Source organism: Drosophila willistoni (genome assembly GCF_018902025.1).
Source record: "Drosophila willistoni isolate 14030-0811.24 chromosome 2R unlocalized genomic scaffold, UCI_dwil_1.1 Seg167, whole genome shotgun sequence".
Lineage (NCBI taxonomy): Eukaryota > Metazoa > Arthropoda > Insecta > Diptera > Drosophilidae > Drosophila > Drosophila willistoni.
The window spans coordinates 24,111,785-24,127,568 of NW_025814050.1; the positions used below are offsets into that span (position 1 = coordinate 24,111,785).

At 35.8% G+C, this 15,784-nt stretch overlaps 2 protein-coding genes across 4 annotated transcripts in view; one reads left to right on the forward strand and one right to left on the reverse strand.

The window, feature by feature from the left end:
- LOC6646565 (bone morphogenetic protein receptor type-1B) overlaps positions 1-14,505 on the forward strand; it is a 37,681-nt gene extending 23,176 nt beyond the window's left edge. For 2 of the 3 annotated variants that reach the window (XM_023178154.2, XM_047010540.1), the window contains 2 exons: positions 11,796-11,983; positions 12,043-14,505. In XM_023178154.2, coding sequence (XP_023033922.2) covers positions 11,796-11,983; positions 12,043-13,350 — 1,496 coding nt within the window. In that variant the 3' untranslated portion in view covers positions 13,351-14,505. Of the gene's footprint in view, positions 1-245; positions 932-11,795; positions 11,984-12,042 lie in introns of those variants that run through there. The other variant, XM_002069209.4, reaches the window with a different exon arrangement.
- On the reverse strand, positions 14,488-15,252 carry LOC6646564 (troponin C). The gene is made up of 3 exons (XM_002069208.4): positions 15,127-15,252; positions 14,647-15,064; positions 14,488-14,579 (listed from the first exon to the last, which is right to left on the reverse strand). The coding sequence occupies exons 1-3, from the start codon at positions 15,127-15,129 to the stop codon at positions 14,551-14,553; spliced, it is 450 nt and encodes a 149-aa protein (XP_002069244.2). The 5' UTR covers positions 15,130-15,252; the 3' UTR covers positions 14,488-14,550.
- Between the last annotated feature and the right edge of the window lie 532 nt (positions 15,253-15,784).

A 15,784-nucleotide genomic window follows, 5' to 3' on the forward strand; every position in this document is an offset into this window, starting at 1 on the left:
TTCGGAAAACAAGAAATATTTTTTGTGACATTTTTCTGTACCTGAAAATCTAAAAAAAAAACATTGAAAATAAGATTAATTATTTCGCTTAAAGAAAAATTATTAAAATGGAATAATTAATAATAATAATAAATAAAACGAAGTATTGGCAATTAGCAACACTTGAAATCGTGTTTAAATATTCCATTTTGTTTATCTTATATAAAGTGTGTTATTTTTGTGTGTTTTAAAAAAGAAAGTGTTAACAAAAACCAAAAATTAAACGAAAAACGAAAAAGAATGCATCAGGATATGCACTAACAAGTAGAAGAACATTGCCTGAGATTGAATTTCACCTGATTTGTATTGCCACCTTTCATATATAATTATAATCAACGTGATCACGCGCTCACACCACACCGACAACAACAGCAGCAGCGGAAGAAGGCAGCTCTCTCGCCTGCTCTTCTCTTCGTCCAGGATCAAGTTTGGCACAAAACCCATAATTTCTTGCTGTTGTTGTTGTTGGAAAAGACGCGACGAACGGGCTCCATGGTGTCGCCGGCTTGACCGACGCCGTCGTCCCCAATGGGCGCGCAATAAACAACATACACAAAAAAAAGCAAAAAAGAAAACAAAAAGAAAGAAAAAACTTTCAAGAAAACGAATCCAGTTCTTCACGATCCTCCACGCCTCGTCTCTTGTTTTAACTCTATCATCCACGGGCTCGTGTGCTTTTGTTTTGGCTCTGCCGCGTTTATTGTTTTGTTGCAGCCAAAGCAAAAGCAAAGAAAAACAGCTAAAGAGCTGGGGCAACTCACTGGCCTGGCCCCAAACACCCGGTAGAAGGTTGAGGCTGTTGCATCGTATAAAAATCATCAACGTTCCTGCCTCTTGTTGTTGCTGTTGTAGCCAGACATGGCGCCGAAATCCAGAAAGAAGAAGGCTCATGGTAAATATTAATATAACTTTTCTCTTTTTTTTTTTATTTTTTTTTTTTTTTTGATACCCAAAATAATGAAAGGTATATTCGTTTTTGGTACATACAAAAACTTTGGCAAAACTTCAGAGCTGAGAAATAAAATCAATCTGTTTGGAAATGGATGAAACTTAACTTTTCTTTAAACAATTTTTGATTTCTGTTTGAGTCTATCAAGCTGAGATTACTGCCAGGGATTTCGTGCACAGTGATCTGTATTCGCTTATCTACTTTCGGCATCTCTGGGGGACAATAACACGATATTGTTTAACCCCTCTCGCTTTATCTTTTTTCTCTCTCTCTCTCCTTCTCTCTCGCTCTGTACCTTATAAGTATTCAGTATTCATATTACAAATCCCTTTTCCTAGAGCGTATCCTGTGTGTTTTTTTTTTGAATGTTTTCAATTGAAATTCGTTTTTCTAATTGCGTTTCCTTGTTGCTGCTCTTTTCTCTCGCCAAGTGCCAAGTGTTTTGGGTCGGCTTCTCTGACCAGTCGCCGTCGCCTTGGCTTAAAATATGCCATGCCTGTCTGTGTGTGGATGGCTGTGCATGTTTTTCTTAATTTTGTTCGTCTTGTTTATAACCCAGACGCAGGTAGAATTGGTAAAAGAAGAAGATCGAGTCAAAACATCACCAGCAATTGAAAAGAAGATTAAGAATATAATGAAAACAATCGGCATTGGGCATTTGGATGGAAACAGCGGCAACGGGAACCCTTTGCCGCTCCTATTTTATACATATGGGGGTACCCAAAAAAGATCAGCTGTCAATTTTTATGGGTGCCAGCGTTTTTCCTCTCGTCTCCCTCTCTGTGAAAGAGGGTTCCTATGGTTGGTGCACACTATAATGCCTACATTTATATATATATTTTATTTGTTTTGTGTTGTAGTTTTTTTTTATTCAAGTCCTCAACTTTGTTGTCAATTCACTCAATTCATTTGCTTAGATTAAATTGATATGCATCGACGAGTTTTTATTTGATTTGAGTTTACGGTTCCAGATTACACTATAGCCTTTTATTTGTATGAAATGGGAGAGGAGGTCTTGTTGGTAGATGGAGATGCATTAATATTATATACTCGAATTAGGCCTTTTAGAAATTCGAAATTTTTTGTTAGTGTTGAATGTGGCATAAATTAGTGCCGATCGAACAGCTATGTACTTACATATATAGCTTTTGAAAAAACTTCAAAAATCAATTTGGATCTTTAAAATCAATGAGATCGGCTTTTTAAAATCGAGTCACTTGGTGCCTACGTAGAATTTAAATGGATTCCATTTTCTTTTTTCAAGGAAAGAGAGACTTAAGAACTGACCGAATTTTTGTCAGTTTGAATATAATAATTTCTGAGTAATCTTTGCCCATCCCAATTTTTGATGGTATCCCATGGTTTAACATGTTTCTGTTCTCCAGGTGTTAAGCTGTGTGGCTTTTATTTGTATTTTGCTTTGTTTTGCGCTATATTCCCTCTTTGCATCAATCTATTTGTCCCTCTCCCACACATAATGTCCATAATACACCACAGGCGGGCTGGTCTTTTGGGTTTGGTTTCGTTAGTGTTTTTTTTTTGTGTCTTCTTAGTCAGTCCCAGTGCCAGTCAAGGCCATGACAAATCGCAATAGACGGACAGAAATATGAAAAACACCTTTTGATGTTTCGGTTTTGTTCGATTGAATGCGTTTAAGCAGTCTTTTGATTGAAATTTTAAGCTGACAAAAAAATCCATAGCAGATCCCAAGTAAAGCGGAACCTGGTCTACAGGTCTCTGTGTCTAAGACTACATAACTATTTTCCCGCAAATGAAGTCAATAATGTTTATCGCCTAGACAAAAATATTTCGTGGAACTCACTGAACAACAAATTGCGTTATATGTATGTGTTTATACCATATATGTATATATAGTAAATATATATACACACCAATCTGATAACGTTGCTGCTATTGCCTGGCACTAAACTTATGCCCAGGTATATGACCTAATAGGACTGTTGGTCGCTGGTCTTGTCGCTTTGGGTTGCCCCCATCTATAGTTATACGTAGCTAATCTTATCAATTTGTCGTGGTCGTCGACGTCGTCTGCCACGCGTAAACAAACAAAAATCGTAACAAAAATTTTAATAAGCTAAAACACGAAAAACAATATATGTATGTACATATGTATATAAATTATAATTGTAGGTACATAACACACATACATATGTACAGATGTATGAATATATATTTTACTTAAAAGTGTGCTAACGAAAAAACCAATAAAATAAAAATGTATTTTATTTAAACGAATTTTCTTCAGTTTGTGCTTTTGTTTTTTCACTTTTACTTCCATTAAACTTTTCGCGTTTACGCAGCAAAAGGGGGTCATTGATTTTTAATTTTTTCCTAATTGGTCAGCAAGAAGCGGTAGCGGCTGTCGTTAAAGTGCCGGCCAGAACATAACAAAAGTTTTTTTAGTTTGTCTGTCTTAGCGATAATCTGCAACTGACGCCTTATCTCTTAAATTTATTTGTGACATATTCGTTGTGAGCAAGTCTGGCCTGAGCTACGCTACGAATATCGATATGCACCCGGTACCAAAACCGATAGTCCTTAGAGTGTTTAAAAATATTTTGTTTAAAAAAAATTAAAATGATTTTTATGACACAACTTGGAATGTAAATTATTCTATGATGATGTGCAGCATCCGCATATCCTGTTCATCACCCAGTCCAACTGCACCACCGTTTCCTACATCACTCGTATATTCATTCAAAATCTTTTTTCTTCGGTTTATTTTTGCCTTTCTCTTAGCGATCTGAAGAGATCTTTCGTCAAACGTGTGGAACACACATGTGCGAGGGCGCGTGAAAATTGACTGAAGTCGTTGTCGTTCCTCAACGGAAAGATACGCACAGATATGCTGAATGCCTAAGCAGCCAACGAGCAGCTGCTGCTGTTTTTCAAAACAAAAACAAAATCAGAAAACAAAAACCAACAAAACAAAAAAAATAAAAATAATTTTAAAATATATTAAATCGCATGGAATTTGTGTGGCTTTGCCACAAATGAAATGTATCTGCAATTCTCATACATATGTAAATGCAGACTGTTTCCTGCTGCCATGCCTCTCCACCATTAGCGAACAATTCCGCTTAATTTCTTGTTTCTCTTTTCTTTTCGTTGACGATTAATCAAAATCTACAGTTCAAGTCCTTTTGTAATGTGAAAACGCAGAGAATTCGTATACAAAGAAGACAGAGTGAAGAATGATGATGGATTGTGTGATAAATGAAGTGAAATTTAACAGAATGGAGTTGAAAAAGATTATCTCAGTCTTATATGAGAAAACGAAATAAATTTGTTTCCCCCTATAGGGGACAGGGATATTTTTTATCAGTATGATGTTCTGCATTAGCAGTTTTAGTGCCTCAAGGCTTTAGCAAAAAACTGTTAAATTCGAATTACCGATGCTAATTGACTAAACGAATGTGATAGCACGTTTTTCTTGCCCTGAGAAGCCGAAATTTGTATCGCAAAATGCTTCTAACTTTTATTGTTGATGTATTCAATTCTAATTTTAATTGTGAGTGGGTAAATGTATCTCAGACTCAGACTGCCTGGCGGCATGCTTATTAGAATGAAATCACGCACGCACACACGAAAAGAGATTGAAATGACAACTCAGCAGTCTATCCATGTGTATATGGTTATACTATAGCATATACTAATGTAGATCGGTAAATGTATATACATAATTCATTAAACATTTGCATATTTTTGGTTGCTAATTTAAGACTGCACACGTCATGGCCGCCTCCTCCTCGCCATAAAAGGCAATCGGTAGCAATATTTCAGGTGACTGGCAACATGTTGCCAACTAAATCAATGCGTCGTCAACATGTTGACGCTTTCGCTGTCTTCGTCTCTCTCTCTGTTCTTCCTAGTGCTTGTTTTGTTTTTGTGCTGGTTTTTATATGCCGGTCGCGTGATTTTCATATAAATTTAATTGACATTTTGACGCGGCCACCCACTTGAAAATAAATTTCCTATGCAAATAAAATACCATGGGCAAAGACTTTAAATTTATGTTTGACACACTGCCTGAACATCCGTTCATCCATCCATCCATCGTGTATTACCAATGCTGCATTTTTAGCTGCCTTAAGGAGAGTCGAAAGAAACTAAAGAAAATGCATACAATTTTTTCATATATGTACCTATGAAATATTTATATTCAAATTCTTCAATCATAATTGTATACACATGAAATATATGTAGTAACACTTGCATGTACATATGTATGTATATTCTATTTTCGAGAGGAATATTTTAAGCTCTGTCATAATTCCATTCCTTTAGCTAATTCACATTTGTAATTATAATTAATTTTATGGTAATTATTGTAGTTAGGATTTTGAAGGTTGATGGGTTAACAACAAATAAATAGAGTTGAATCTTTGTGGATGTATGTATATTGTTTCCACATACGTACAAATACATTATATATACATATATGTACCTATACATATATATGTACATATGTATATACCTCCATGTCTCTGTCTAGTTTATTTTCAGCCAAATAGCATTTGGTATTTCGCTAAGGCAACAGCATAAATTTCTAATTTAAGTCCAATCTAAAAAAGAGAAAAAACAAAAACGAAAATAAAAAGAGATAACGACGACAACTAATTAGCCCCGCTGTTGTTTTTATTTTAATTTGGCTACTGGTTAAGACATATTGAAATCCATTTGTTGTGTTTGTTGTTGTTTCCGTTGCTATGATTATCTTTTTTATTTTGAAAGTCATTACTCTTCACTTCAGTGGTTTTGATTTTGTGATAAAATCGGCATAAAAACTGTATCTGCATGCAAATGTATAAACACAAAATGAAAAGAGAAACATAAATGTACGTTGACCAGATAAAATATGTAGGTATTTTATTATCATTATATGTTGTTGCTGTTAATGATTTTATGTCTGTAATTTTGATTCACACAACAGAAAACAGTATATACATAAATGCAATTGCTGCTGTTTGTTATCCTATATTTTTCCAGGTAAGTTGCGATTTTGTCATAAAAAAAGTAAGAAGAACGCAGGAAAAGGTATTTCGGTTCAACCTAAGATCTTTAACGATACAAAACAGAGGTTTGCTTAGTTAGTTGATTGATATACATAGTCATCCAAAGTATTTCTATATGACAGAAAAGCCAGCAACATTTATTTTTTGTTCTAAATTTGAATTCTCTTACAAAGGAATACATATGTAATGCATATAATGTATGTATGTATGTATTCTGTGCAATTTTGTGCCCGCAATAAAAAATCATTAAGCCAAATCAGCGCGAATTTTGTACATCGAAGCGTCTGACTGGCTGCTCGACGGGCTCTACTTCGCTTTTCTCTAATTAAACTTGATTGTGGCGATTTGCGGCTGCTGAGTTTGGGCGCACAGAAAATACATAAAATTATGTATGAATGCTGCAATTGTTTTTAATTGCTCCCTATATAGATATGTGGGAGAAAGATAGCGAAGGAAAAGAGATCGTGACTGGCGTACATATTGTGGGAGACCAAATAAAAATCTTTAACCATCTGTTTTATTAATGAAAAACTCGCCAAAAAAAAGGGAAGAAAACACAACCAAAAATAGCAAAACACAAACCAACATTAATTATAGCTATTTATAAGGAAAAATAATTTTAAAAGTTGTCATGACCAAGCCTGGGGCTACAACTTGAACGAACAACACCAACAAAAAGTTAACAAAAACAAAACCCGTTTACCTTCGCTATCATTCTTGGTTTTATTTGGAAAACAAACGATCAACAATTTTTTCTGTTCGTTTTTTTTTTAGTTTGGTTTTGATTTTCAGATAATTCAAATTTGCCTAAGATTTATAATATTTTGGAATTGGAAGGATAGGTTTAAATTTTTTGATAGTTTACATTCAAAAAGCATTGTAAAGTCAAATATACGACAAATACAAATCATAATAAAAACCAGAAAAAGAATAACATAGCAACAAAAATCAACCATATATTTAGTTTTTAGTACTCTATAACTTAGCTAAGAGATTTTGTTGGCTGTTTTATTCTATGTATCGATTATTTTCAATTAAAATTTATATATTCAAATTAATGTGTCTAATTAAGATTTTTTTATAAGCAGAGAGGGCGTTATTGTTTTATTATATGTTTGCACAAAAGCCGTTTAATTGTAATTGATTTATTTGCGGGGCGTATACTTGATTTATTTGACTATTTTCCTAATAATTCAATGTGATGAATAAATAGATGATGATTTCATTTATTCAACAATTGCAGCATAAAATCCTTTTCTAATTCGGCTTGGTGTTTTACTTGTTGAATTTTGTTTAGTTTCACGAGGTTGGCAACTTGTTGCCAAAGCCAAGTTTTTCTGTTGGTCAAGACTAATTTATGCCCGCTCAAACGTTATGTTTTGCATTTCAAATAGTTTCCTCTCTGACGATCACATGGTTCTGACTATCGTTCTATCTACCTACATACATATATGTATGTATGTTCAAATGTATGTATAGATGAATGTGGATTTACATATTGTTTTACTTTTAAACCCGGATGTATGTATCCACGATTATACATACATATGTATGTATGTATGCAGCTTACTTGTATGCAGATTAGAATTCTCTTGAAAGTTGGAAGCTGGACAGCAGCGTGGGCGAAATTAATTAAAATGCCACTTGACAAAATATTTACCAAGAACTGGAAATGCTTAAGGCATTTTATTAACAATTTTGACAGCATTTTGATTAAGATAAACCCAACAAAAAAAACACTGGATACGCCCACAATGAGTGCTAAAATTTAAATCTGACGCAAATCAGCTTGGCAATATATCAGACTTTATGAAATTTGTTAATGGCTTGCCGAACGAGCGAAAGGGATTAGGATCAGTGTTACTCAAAAAACTTTAATCGGCTTTTGGAAGACGCTCCCTAGCGAAATAGCATTGTCATTTCTATGTTAAGGTTCCAACAAGTCCAATTAGACAGTGCGAATAAGTGAGAATTTGTTTAGTTTATTTATAAGGCTTTTCAAAATTTTCTAATATTTAAAAAATGAGAACACCCTCTGACAGAGAGGGTATTGCGGGCATAACAGGTTAGTTATTGAGAAAAATAACAACAGAGAGAAACAAAAAAAACCCATTCATGCATTTTTCTAGCGAAAAAAAACATGTTTTAGTCTCGCACTCACTCTGCTCTCTTCTGTCTCTTTTTCTGTCTGTCTATGTTATATACATATGTACACACATATGGATGTGTGTGACACGTTTTGAAAGTCAATTAAATGCTATTTAAATGCATTTTATGCAAATTATACCTTGCAATGGAATGTTAAGTAAAACAAATTTTAATGTTTACAATGTATATATAATGTTTGTTTTTACACATATTGAATAGATCAAAAAATATATTTAACACTTGGTAATTATTATTGAATTTATTTTAATATACCTACTATTGTGTTTATAAACTTTGCACAATTTGAACATTTGTATTGTGTCTACATATTGCTTCTATTTCCGATTTAATGACTTTGCAATAAAAAAAATTATATAAAGTTGGTCAATTCGGGTATTTGCAAGGAAAATCTTATCAAAACGCGCTCTTCGCCCCTCGCTCTCATTGTGGCAACATTGCCATTCCTCTGTGTCCATAAAAATAAAACGAAATACGCAGATGTCTGTTGATAAAATAAAACAAATGCAAAGAATATATAACCCTTTTTTGCCTGCCTTTCTCTCTTTCTCTCACACCTCAATTTCCTTCTCGTCTCTTTGAATTGCCACAAGCCAAACAAACATAGCCATCTGATGATCACGATGATACTGCTAGATTTGCTATACAAATACTTATATGTATATCCATATATATATTAAATAGAATAAAGCAACAACGTCAGCAAGTCACAAGAAATGGTCCAAATAGCTGTTCAAAATAAATCTGCCAGTATATATAAATCAACTTTTCCTCTACATTTCAACGATTTACGAGATTTGGAAATTGAGAACAAATCCAAATTAACAAAAAGTAATCAAGACATCAACAGAAAAAAATCAAATACTGCCAAAATTCATTAAAAACTGACAGGAATTAAACATGCAGCACAACAAAAAAATCAAATTAGACACACAAAAAACTTAAATATATCGCCCACATTTTATATTTAGTAAATACCTAAAACAAACACGTAATATCATTATTATATAAAATGTTATAAGCTATCCGCCCACCATCCAAACCAAAATGTAAATGAAAAACTAAATCAACAACAACGGCGGGTAAAACGTATTGAAAGGCACAAGCACCAGGAAAAAAATACATGACGATATTCAATACTCTTCTTTCACATACAAATTTGCACAAGGATCACAGTTTGTGATTACATTTTGTAGATTAGTATTAAAAGTTAATTTTGCTAGCCTCTGAGCCAGCCACTTGCCACCCAGCAAGATTAGAAAATGTGTGAAGTTTATTTGCCTGAAGCTAAAGTTTTCAAGTACTCGATGGTAAATAGGTAAAGAATTTATATCAATAGTAATGTAGGACAAGAAAAGAGTATATCTGAAACGATTCCGTGTGCGTCTAGATTCGTATTGTGTCTTGGCTGAACACTCATCGGCGACGTCACCGATTCGTCTAGTCATAGGGCTTATTCTGTTTCTCATTTATTTAGGTTGATTCCATTGATGAGCTCACAAACATCTTTTCTCTCGCCACTTCCGTGACTCTTTGTTGAAGACGTGTACTACGTGTACACGTACTTGGATTTGTATATATGTATGAATATAGTTGAGATATAGTATATTTATTTTAGTCGAGACCACATGACTTCAACTTGCCTACGCACATAAACGAAAGTTTTCTATTTGGCATTTTGGCAAAAACGGATATACACAAAGAATTTTTGAAACTGGAAACACCGCGAGAGGAAAAACCTGGGTGGGTGTATTTTTAGCCTGGGCGGCCATTTGATGCAATGTTTACGACACACATAGACACACAGCAAATACGGGAGATCACTAAAAACGACAATTCAAGGCATCCCACACGGTTTTAGTGCGGCTCGAGCTGAGACTGGAGCTAAAGGAGGAAGATGCTGATGATAAACGGGCAAACAAACTGCACCTTAAAAAAGACATTCGCCATGATGCGCGTTGGCAGCGGAAATCGTTGAATGAATCATGAGAAATATGCATTTCCATATGAAACTTATAAGACATAAAACCCAATACTATTTGCAGCTGCTCTTTAATAGTAGTTCCCCAATTAAAACCTGGGAACATGATGAACAAATATTGTAAGGGATTATTGGTATTTTCAAAATAGTTTTACAGTATCAGTACAGATAAATTATTTTTGTGAATTCCGAATTCTTGTTTGATTTTAATCATTTTGAATACTTTATGATCTTGCCATATTTGGCATTAAATTAAATTTTGCCTTGTCTTTTCCAACTTTCGACTAAAATATGTTTTTGGCCTGGCCAATTCTCCTTCTACCTATGAGTGTGTTTCTTTGTTGTTCCCTGTACCTTGCGCGTGTGCCTGTGGCGCCAAGTTGGAGCCAGCCGCCGCAAAAGCAACAATTTTATCTCATTGTCGTCCCGTCTGATGTGTCTGGACTGGCCCTGTTGCGGATGCTTCAATGGCATGTTTCATAATTTGATTTTTTCCCTTGTCTGTTCTTTTTTGTTTGTTTGCCGAACAAAAATTCGTAATTTGTCTGTCTTTTGAGAATCCAATGCCAGCGAAATGTTGCTACTGTGCTACATGATAAACAATTTTTTTTGGGAAAGAGAGATTAGATACAAAAATTGCATCGCCTACATTTTGCATAGAGTAGTACAAAGGTATACGGATAGAATATACATCGCGTCCGATGCAATAAGAATACCCGACTGTCACCTGCAATGATATTGTAATTAAATTATCATCTTGCGAATGCTGCTAATACCAAAGTGGGCGTGCGGCAGAAACAAATAAGCATCGAGCGATTTAAATTCAACATCCGCCAATTTGTTGGTTTTTATCTTACCTGGCATTGTTATTTTATTCCATTGGCATGCAGTTTGGTACAAATTTTTTGGTGTTGCCTTGAGAAACCTGTAGAATTATGACTTAAAGTGCACGGAATGGTGCAAACGAAAGAAAGAACACAAATCTACATGGATAAATTTTTATTGCATCCAATCATTTTATATACATAAATGATAACGAATAAACCAAATCACATTAGAAACAACAGATATTAAAAATAAGAAGAGAAGAGGGAGTTGATAGGCAGTTGGCCAACCATGGGAACATTTGCGACTTGAAGTCAATCAAGTCGTGTAAGTAGCCCATAAGCCATACATACCAATAACGGTCTCTATGAAAAACGCAGCCATAAAACTCGCGCCCAATTGGTTGAACGCCCACAATAAAACACACATAGCAGGCAGGTAACTGTTCGTCTGGCCACTTGACCACGTTTCAGCTGTGAGTATAACCACATATACTGGCTACTGGATAGAAAAACTACCTTGCACAGAGCTTGTAATTAGGATGGCTGCTGGCTGGTTAGTTGACTTGGATTTACCGGCGACCTGAATCGATTGCTCGACTTACTGTTGCCCACTGCACTTCATGTTCAGACGCATATTTCATGCAACAAAGAGCACAGCGATATGCAGTTAGGCACTTAAATTATGATTATCAGAGCGGATTATTGGATGACCGATTGGACATTAGTCCCTATCAATCTCTTTATTATACCTACTCTTTTAAAATGATTTTAATTTTTATTTATCAATTTTTTTGCAGCTCGCTCTTTGACTTGCTACTGTGATGGTAGCTGTCCAGGCAATGTTAGCAATGGCACTTGTGAGACCAGACCCGGCGGCAGTTGTTTCAGTGCTGTTGAGGAAATCTATGATGAAAGCACAGGCACATATGAGGAAGAGCGCACGTTTGGATGCATGCCGCCGGAGGAGAATGGCGGACTATTGATGGTTTGTTAAGTGACCGTCTCTTTCTATAAAACTTACTAAAATTTTGCTCACATTTGCAGTGCAAAGTGGCAGCAGTTCCTCATATTCATGGAAAGAATATTGTATGCTGTGACAAAGAGGATTTCTGTAACCGTGATCTGCGTCCCGCCTATACACCCAAAATGACCACACCCGCTCCAGAGTTACCAGTCAGCAGCGAGTCCATGCACACATTGGCATTATTAGCTTCAATTGTGGTTTGCCTCTCCGTTTTCATTGTGATTGTTTTCATCCTGTGTTTGACCTACAAGCGACGAGAAAAATTACGCAAACAACCACGACTGATCAGTTCCATGTGCAACTCACAGCTCTCACCGTTGTCCCAACTTGTTGAACAAAGTTCCGGCTCGGGCTCAGGCCTGCCGTTGTTAGTACAGCGTACCATAGCCAAACAAATTCAAATGATGCGGCTGGTGGGCAAGGGACGGTATGGCGAGGTGTGGTTAGCCAAGTGGCGGGACGAGCATGTGGCTGTCAAGACATTTTTCACCACCGAGGAGGCTTCTTGGTTCCGTGAGACAGAGATCTATCAGACAGTCCTTATGCGCCATGAGAACATATTGGGATTTATCGCCGCTGATATCAAGGGAAATGGCAGCTGGACCCAGATGCTGCTTATAACCGATTACCACGAAGTGGGTAGTCTCCATGATTACCTGTCCATGTCGGTCATTAATCCTCAAAAGCTTCAATTGTTAGCGTACTCGTTGGCCTCCGGCTTGGCCCATTTGCATGACGAAATTTTTGGGACTCCAGGCAAACCTGCGATTGCCCATCGTGACATCAAAAGTAAAAATATACTTGTCAAACGTAACGGACAATGTGCCATAGCCGATTTTGGCCTGGCAGTGAAATATAATTCGGAGCTGGATGAAATCCATATTGCCCAGAACACACGTGTTGGCACTCGCCGCTATATGGCACCCGAAGTTCTCGCCCAAGTGCTGAATCCACAGCAGTTCGAGGAGTTCAAACGCGCGGATATGTACTCAGTGGGTCTGGTTCTCTGGGAAATGGCACGACGCTGCTATACGCCGATATCAGGCACAAAAACCACCACCTGCGAGGATTATGCTTTGCCATATCACGACGTGGTGCCGTCAGATCCTACCTTCGAGGATATGCATGCTGTTGTTTGTGTGAAGAACTTCCGACCGCCTATACCATCACGCTGGCAGGAGGATGACGTTCTTGCCACTGTGTCCAAAATCATGCAGGAGTGTTGGCATCCCAATCCCACTGTCCGTCTGACAGCGTTGCGTGTAAAAAAGACTTTGGGACGTTTGGAACCTGAGTGTCTTATCGATGTGCCTATGAAAATTGTTTAGTTTTCTGTGCATTGTATCCTACTAATTTGTGTTTTGTAGAATTGTTTTAGGTTTGACCTAAGTTGCATTTATGTATGTACCCTTTCGACTCCAAATTAAGTGTGCACTTGGTTAACGTTTGTGTAACTTGTATTGGAGTGCCTTTAGGCAGTTTTAGATTAAGTGCTGCACTGATTGATTAGTTATGATCCTTTGAAATGCAAAAATGAAAAGAAATCTTTGGTTTGAAAAATGCTTTAACTATTTCAGAAATGAAGGTTGAAAATCGAAATCGAAATTACTTAGGTAATATCTTTTGTGCCAGCTTGTTAAAAAAATATTAACAATTACTTATTAATCATATATGTATGTATCTATAAGATGTAGCATAAATACATATACATACATATATAGTACCTACATATATAAGTGTCGAAAAAAAAATCTTAGCCAAAATCGCTAAGTGATAATGCTGCCTTTTGTAAAATCCACACAGAATTAGTTGCCTTAAGGAACAATATGTAAAGACAAAATATAGAGAGTTTTGAATAGGTTAATCGGATCTTCGGCATGTTTGTTGGGCTGTACATATGTATCTATGTGGTACATAACCATGTACATCTACACATATTCAGTGCGTGTCTAAGAAAATTTTAGCCAAATCTGCTAAGAGATAATTCTGCCTTATGTAAAATCCACACAGAACTAATTGACTTAAGAAACAATATGTAAAGACAAAAGCCAAACGAAATGTTGAGTTTTGAATAAGTGAATAGGATCTACGGCACATTTTATAGGCTGCTTAATTTATATACATTTAAAATTAGTCTTTATATAGCATACAGAATTAAACTTTGATTTCATTATTTGTTTTGTGTAAATATTGAACTATATATCTATATCTATATTATATATATGTATATGTAAATAATATATATGTATGCGTTTCAAGTTCTTATTGGTAAAATATGCCTTGTTTAAGATAAATATCTAAGATTTAATGGATATGTATTGTAATTGATTTATTTTTTGGTCATTGAAATTCTTTCATTATACGTGTATGTATTTTTAATGAAAGATTTATTTTGAAACTAAAGTTTGTATTAAAGCGTTTAGTTAATTTATTTAAAAATAATAATTATAAAAAAATAAGAATCGTATTATTAAACACCAAAAGCTTTTTATTTGTATCAGCAATAAGGATTCGCCTGTAACACTATTTTAATCTCCAGTCATCATTTCCATAAACTCTGTTAAACATATTATTTTATATTGAGATTTTGTCCGATACATTACGGTTGATTACTATATACTTACCATCAAAGTCCACTGTGCCGGAGCCATCGGTATCGATTTCCGCAATGATGCCATCTAAATCACTCGATGATAGCTTATCGTCTAGTGCGGCCAAAATCTCCTTTAGCGTAGACGTGGTGATGTAACCATTTCCCTCACGATCATATAAACGAAATGCCTCCTTCAGTTCCTTCTGAATGGCCTCGGCATCTTCCTCCTCGAGAAAATGGGCTGCTATGTTACAAAAGCCATCAAAGTTAACTTTACCAGTATCTTCTGGATCGTTTTCATCGATAAGATCTTGTAGTTCGCTCTCCTCGAACATTTGACCCATGCTGTTCAAGATGGTCTTAAGGCGTAGAGTTTCGATAAATCCAGATTTTTGGGTATCGAACATTTGGAATGCTTTACGCATGATGTCCATTTTCTCATCGTCTTCCTAAAGTCAGTTAACTTGTTATAAATTAATTATATTTTTTTCTATTGCACAATCAGTAGTACCATAGTGATGGTGAATATGAATATATATATGTATATATCTAAAAGTATATATGGGTTAGGAGACGGGGACTTCAAATAGCTCCGAGAATGCGTTCCAACTGCGTTGGCCTGCGGTCGCGCACTAAACCGATCGTCTGGCCAAGATCATTATTTATAAACAACAAAATCCGCTTAGTGGACGCGTATAATACTACTGAGCAGAAATGGTTATTGTGTTGATGCTTCCTCCTTCTCCGCTATGTCTCTGTGTGTGTATTGGAATGCGGCGGATGAGATGATTTTGGCCAGACGCAAGAAAAATCAGATCAAAGTGTGTTACAGGTGCAGGTGGGCAAGGGCGAGCAGTTCGATATATGTAGATAAAGAGGTGGTCAGTGAATAGATGGCTAAGGTCGGCGACGTCATCTCCTCCATCAATTTTATCTTCATCTACGGTGTCTACGCGCACGCCATAATTATGCAAAGAGCAGTACTTTCTGGCCATACATATAAAGAGCGACGAATGCGTCCACAGGCGTAGTCAGTACCTTTTATTTTTGTTTTCTTTGGAAATTGTAAAAGATTCCTTGTTTTCATCAGAATACAAATGTACAATACATTTAAGCATTTAAATGCAGTCTTGTAAATAGATAATAAAATTCACTTGTTTTCTCCTGTG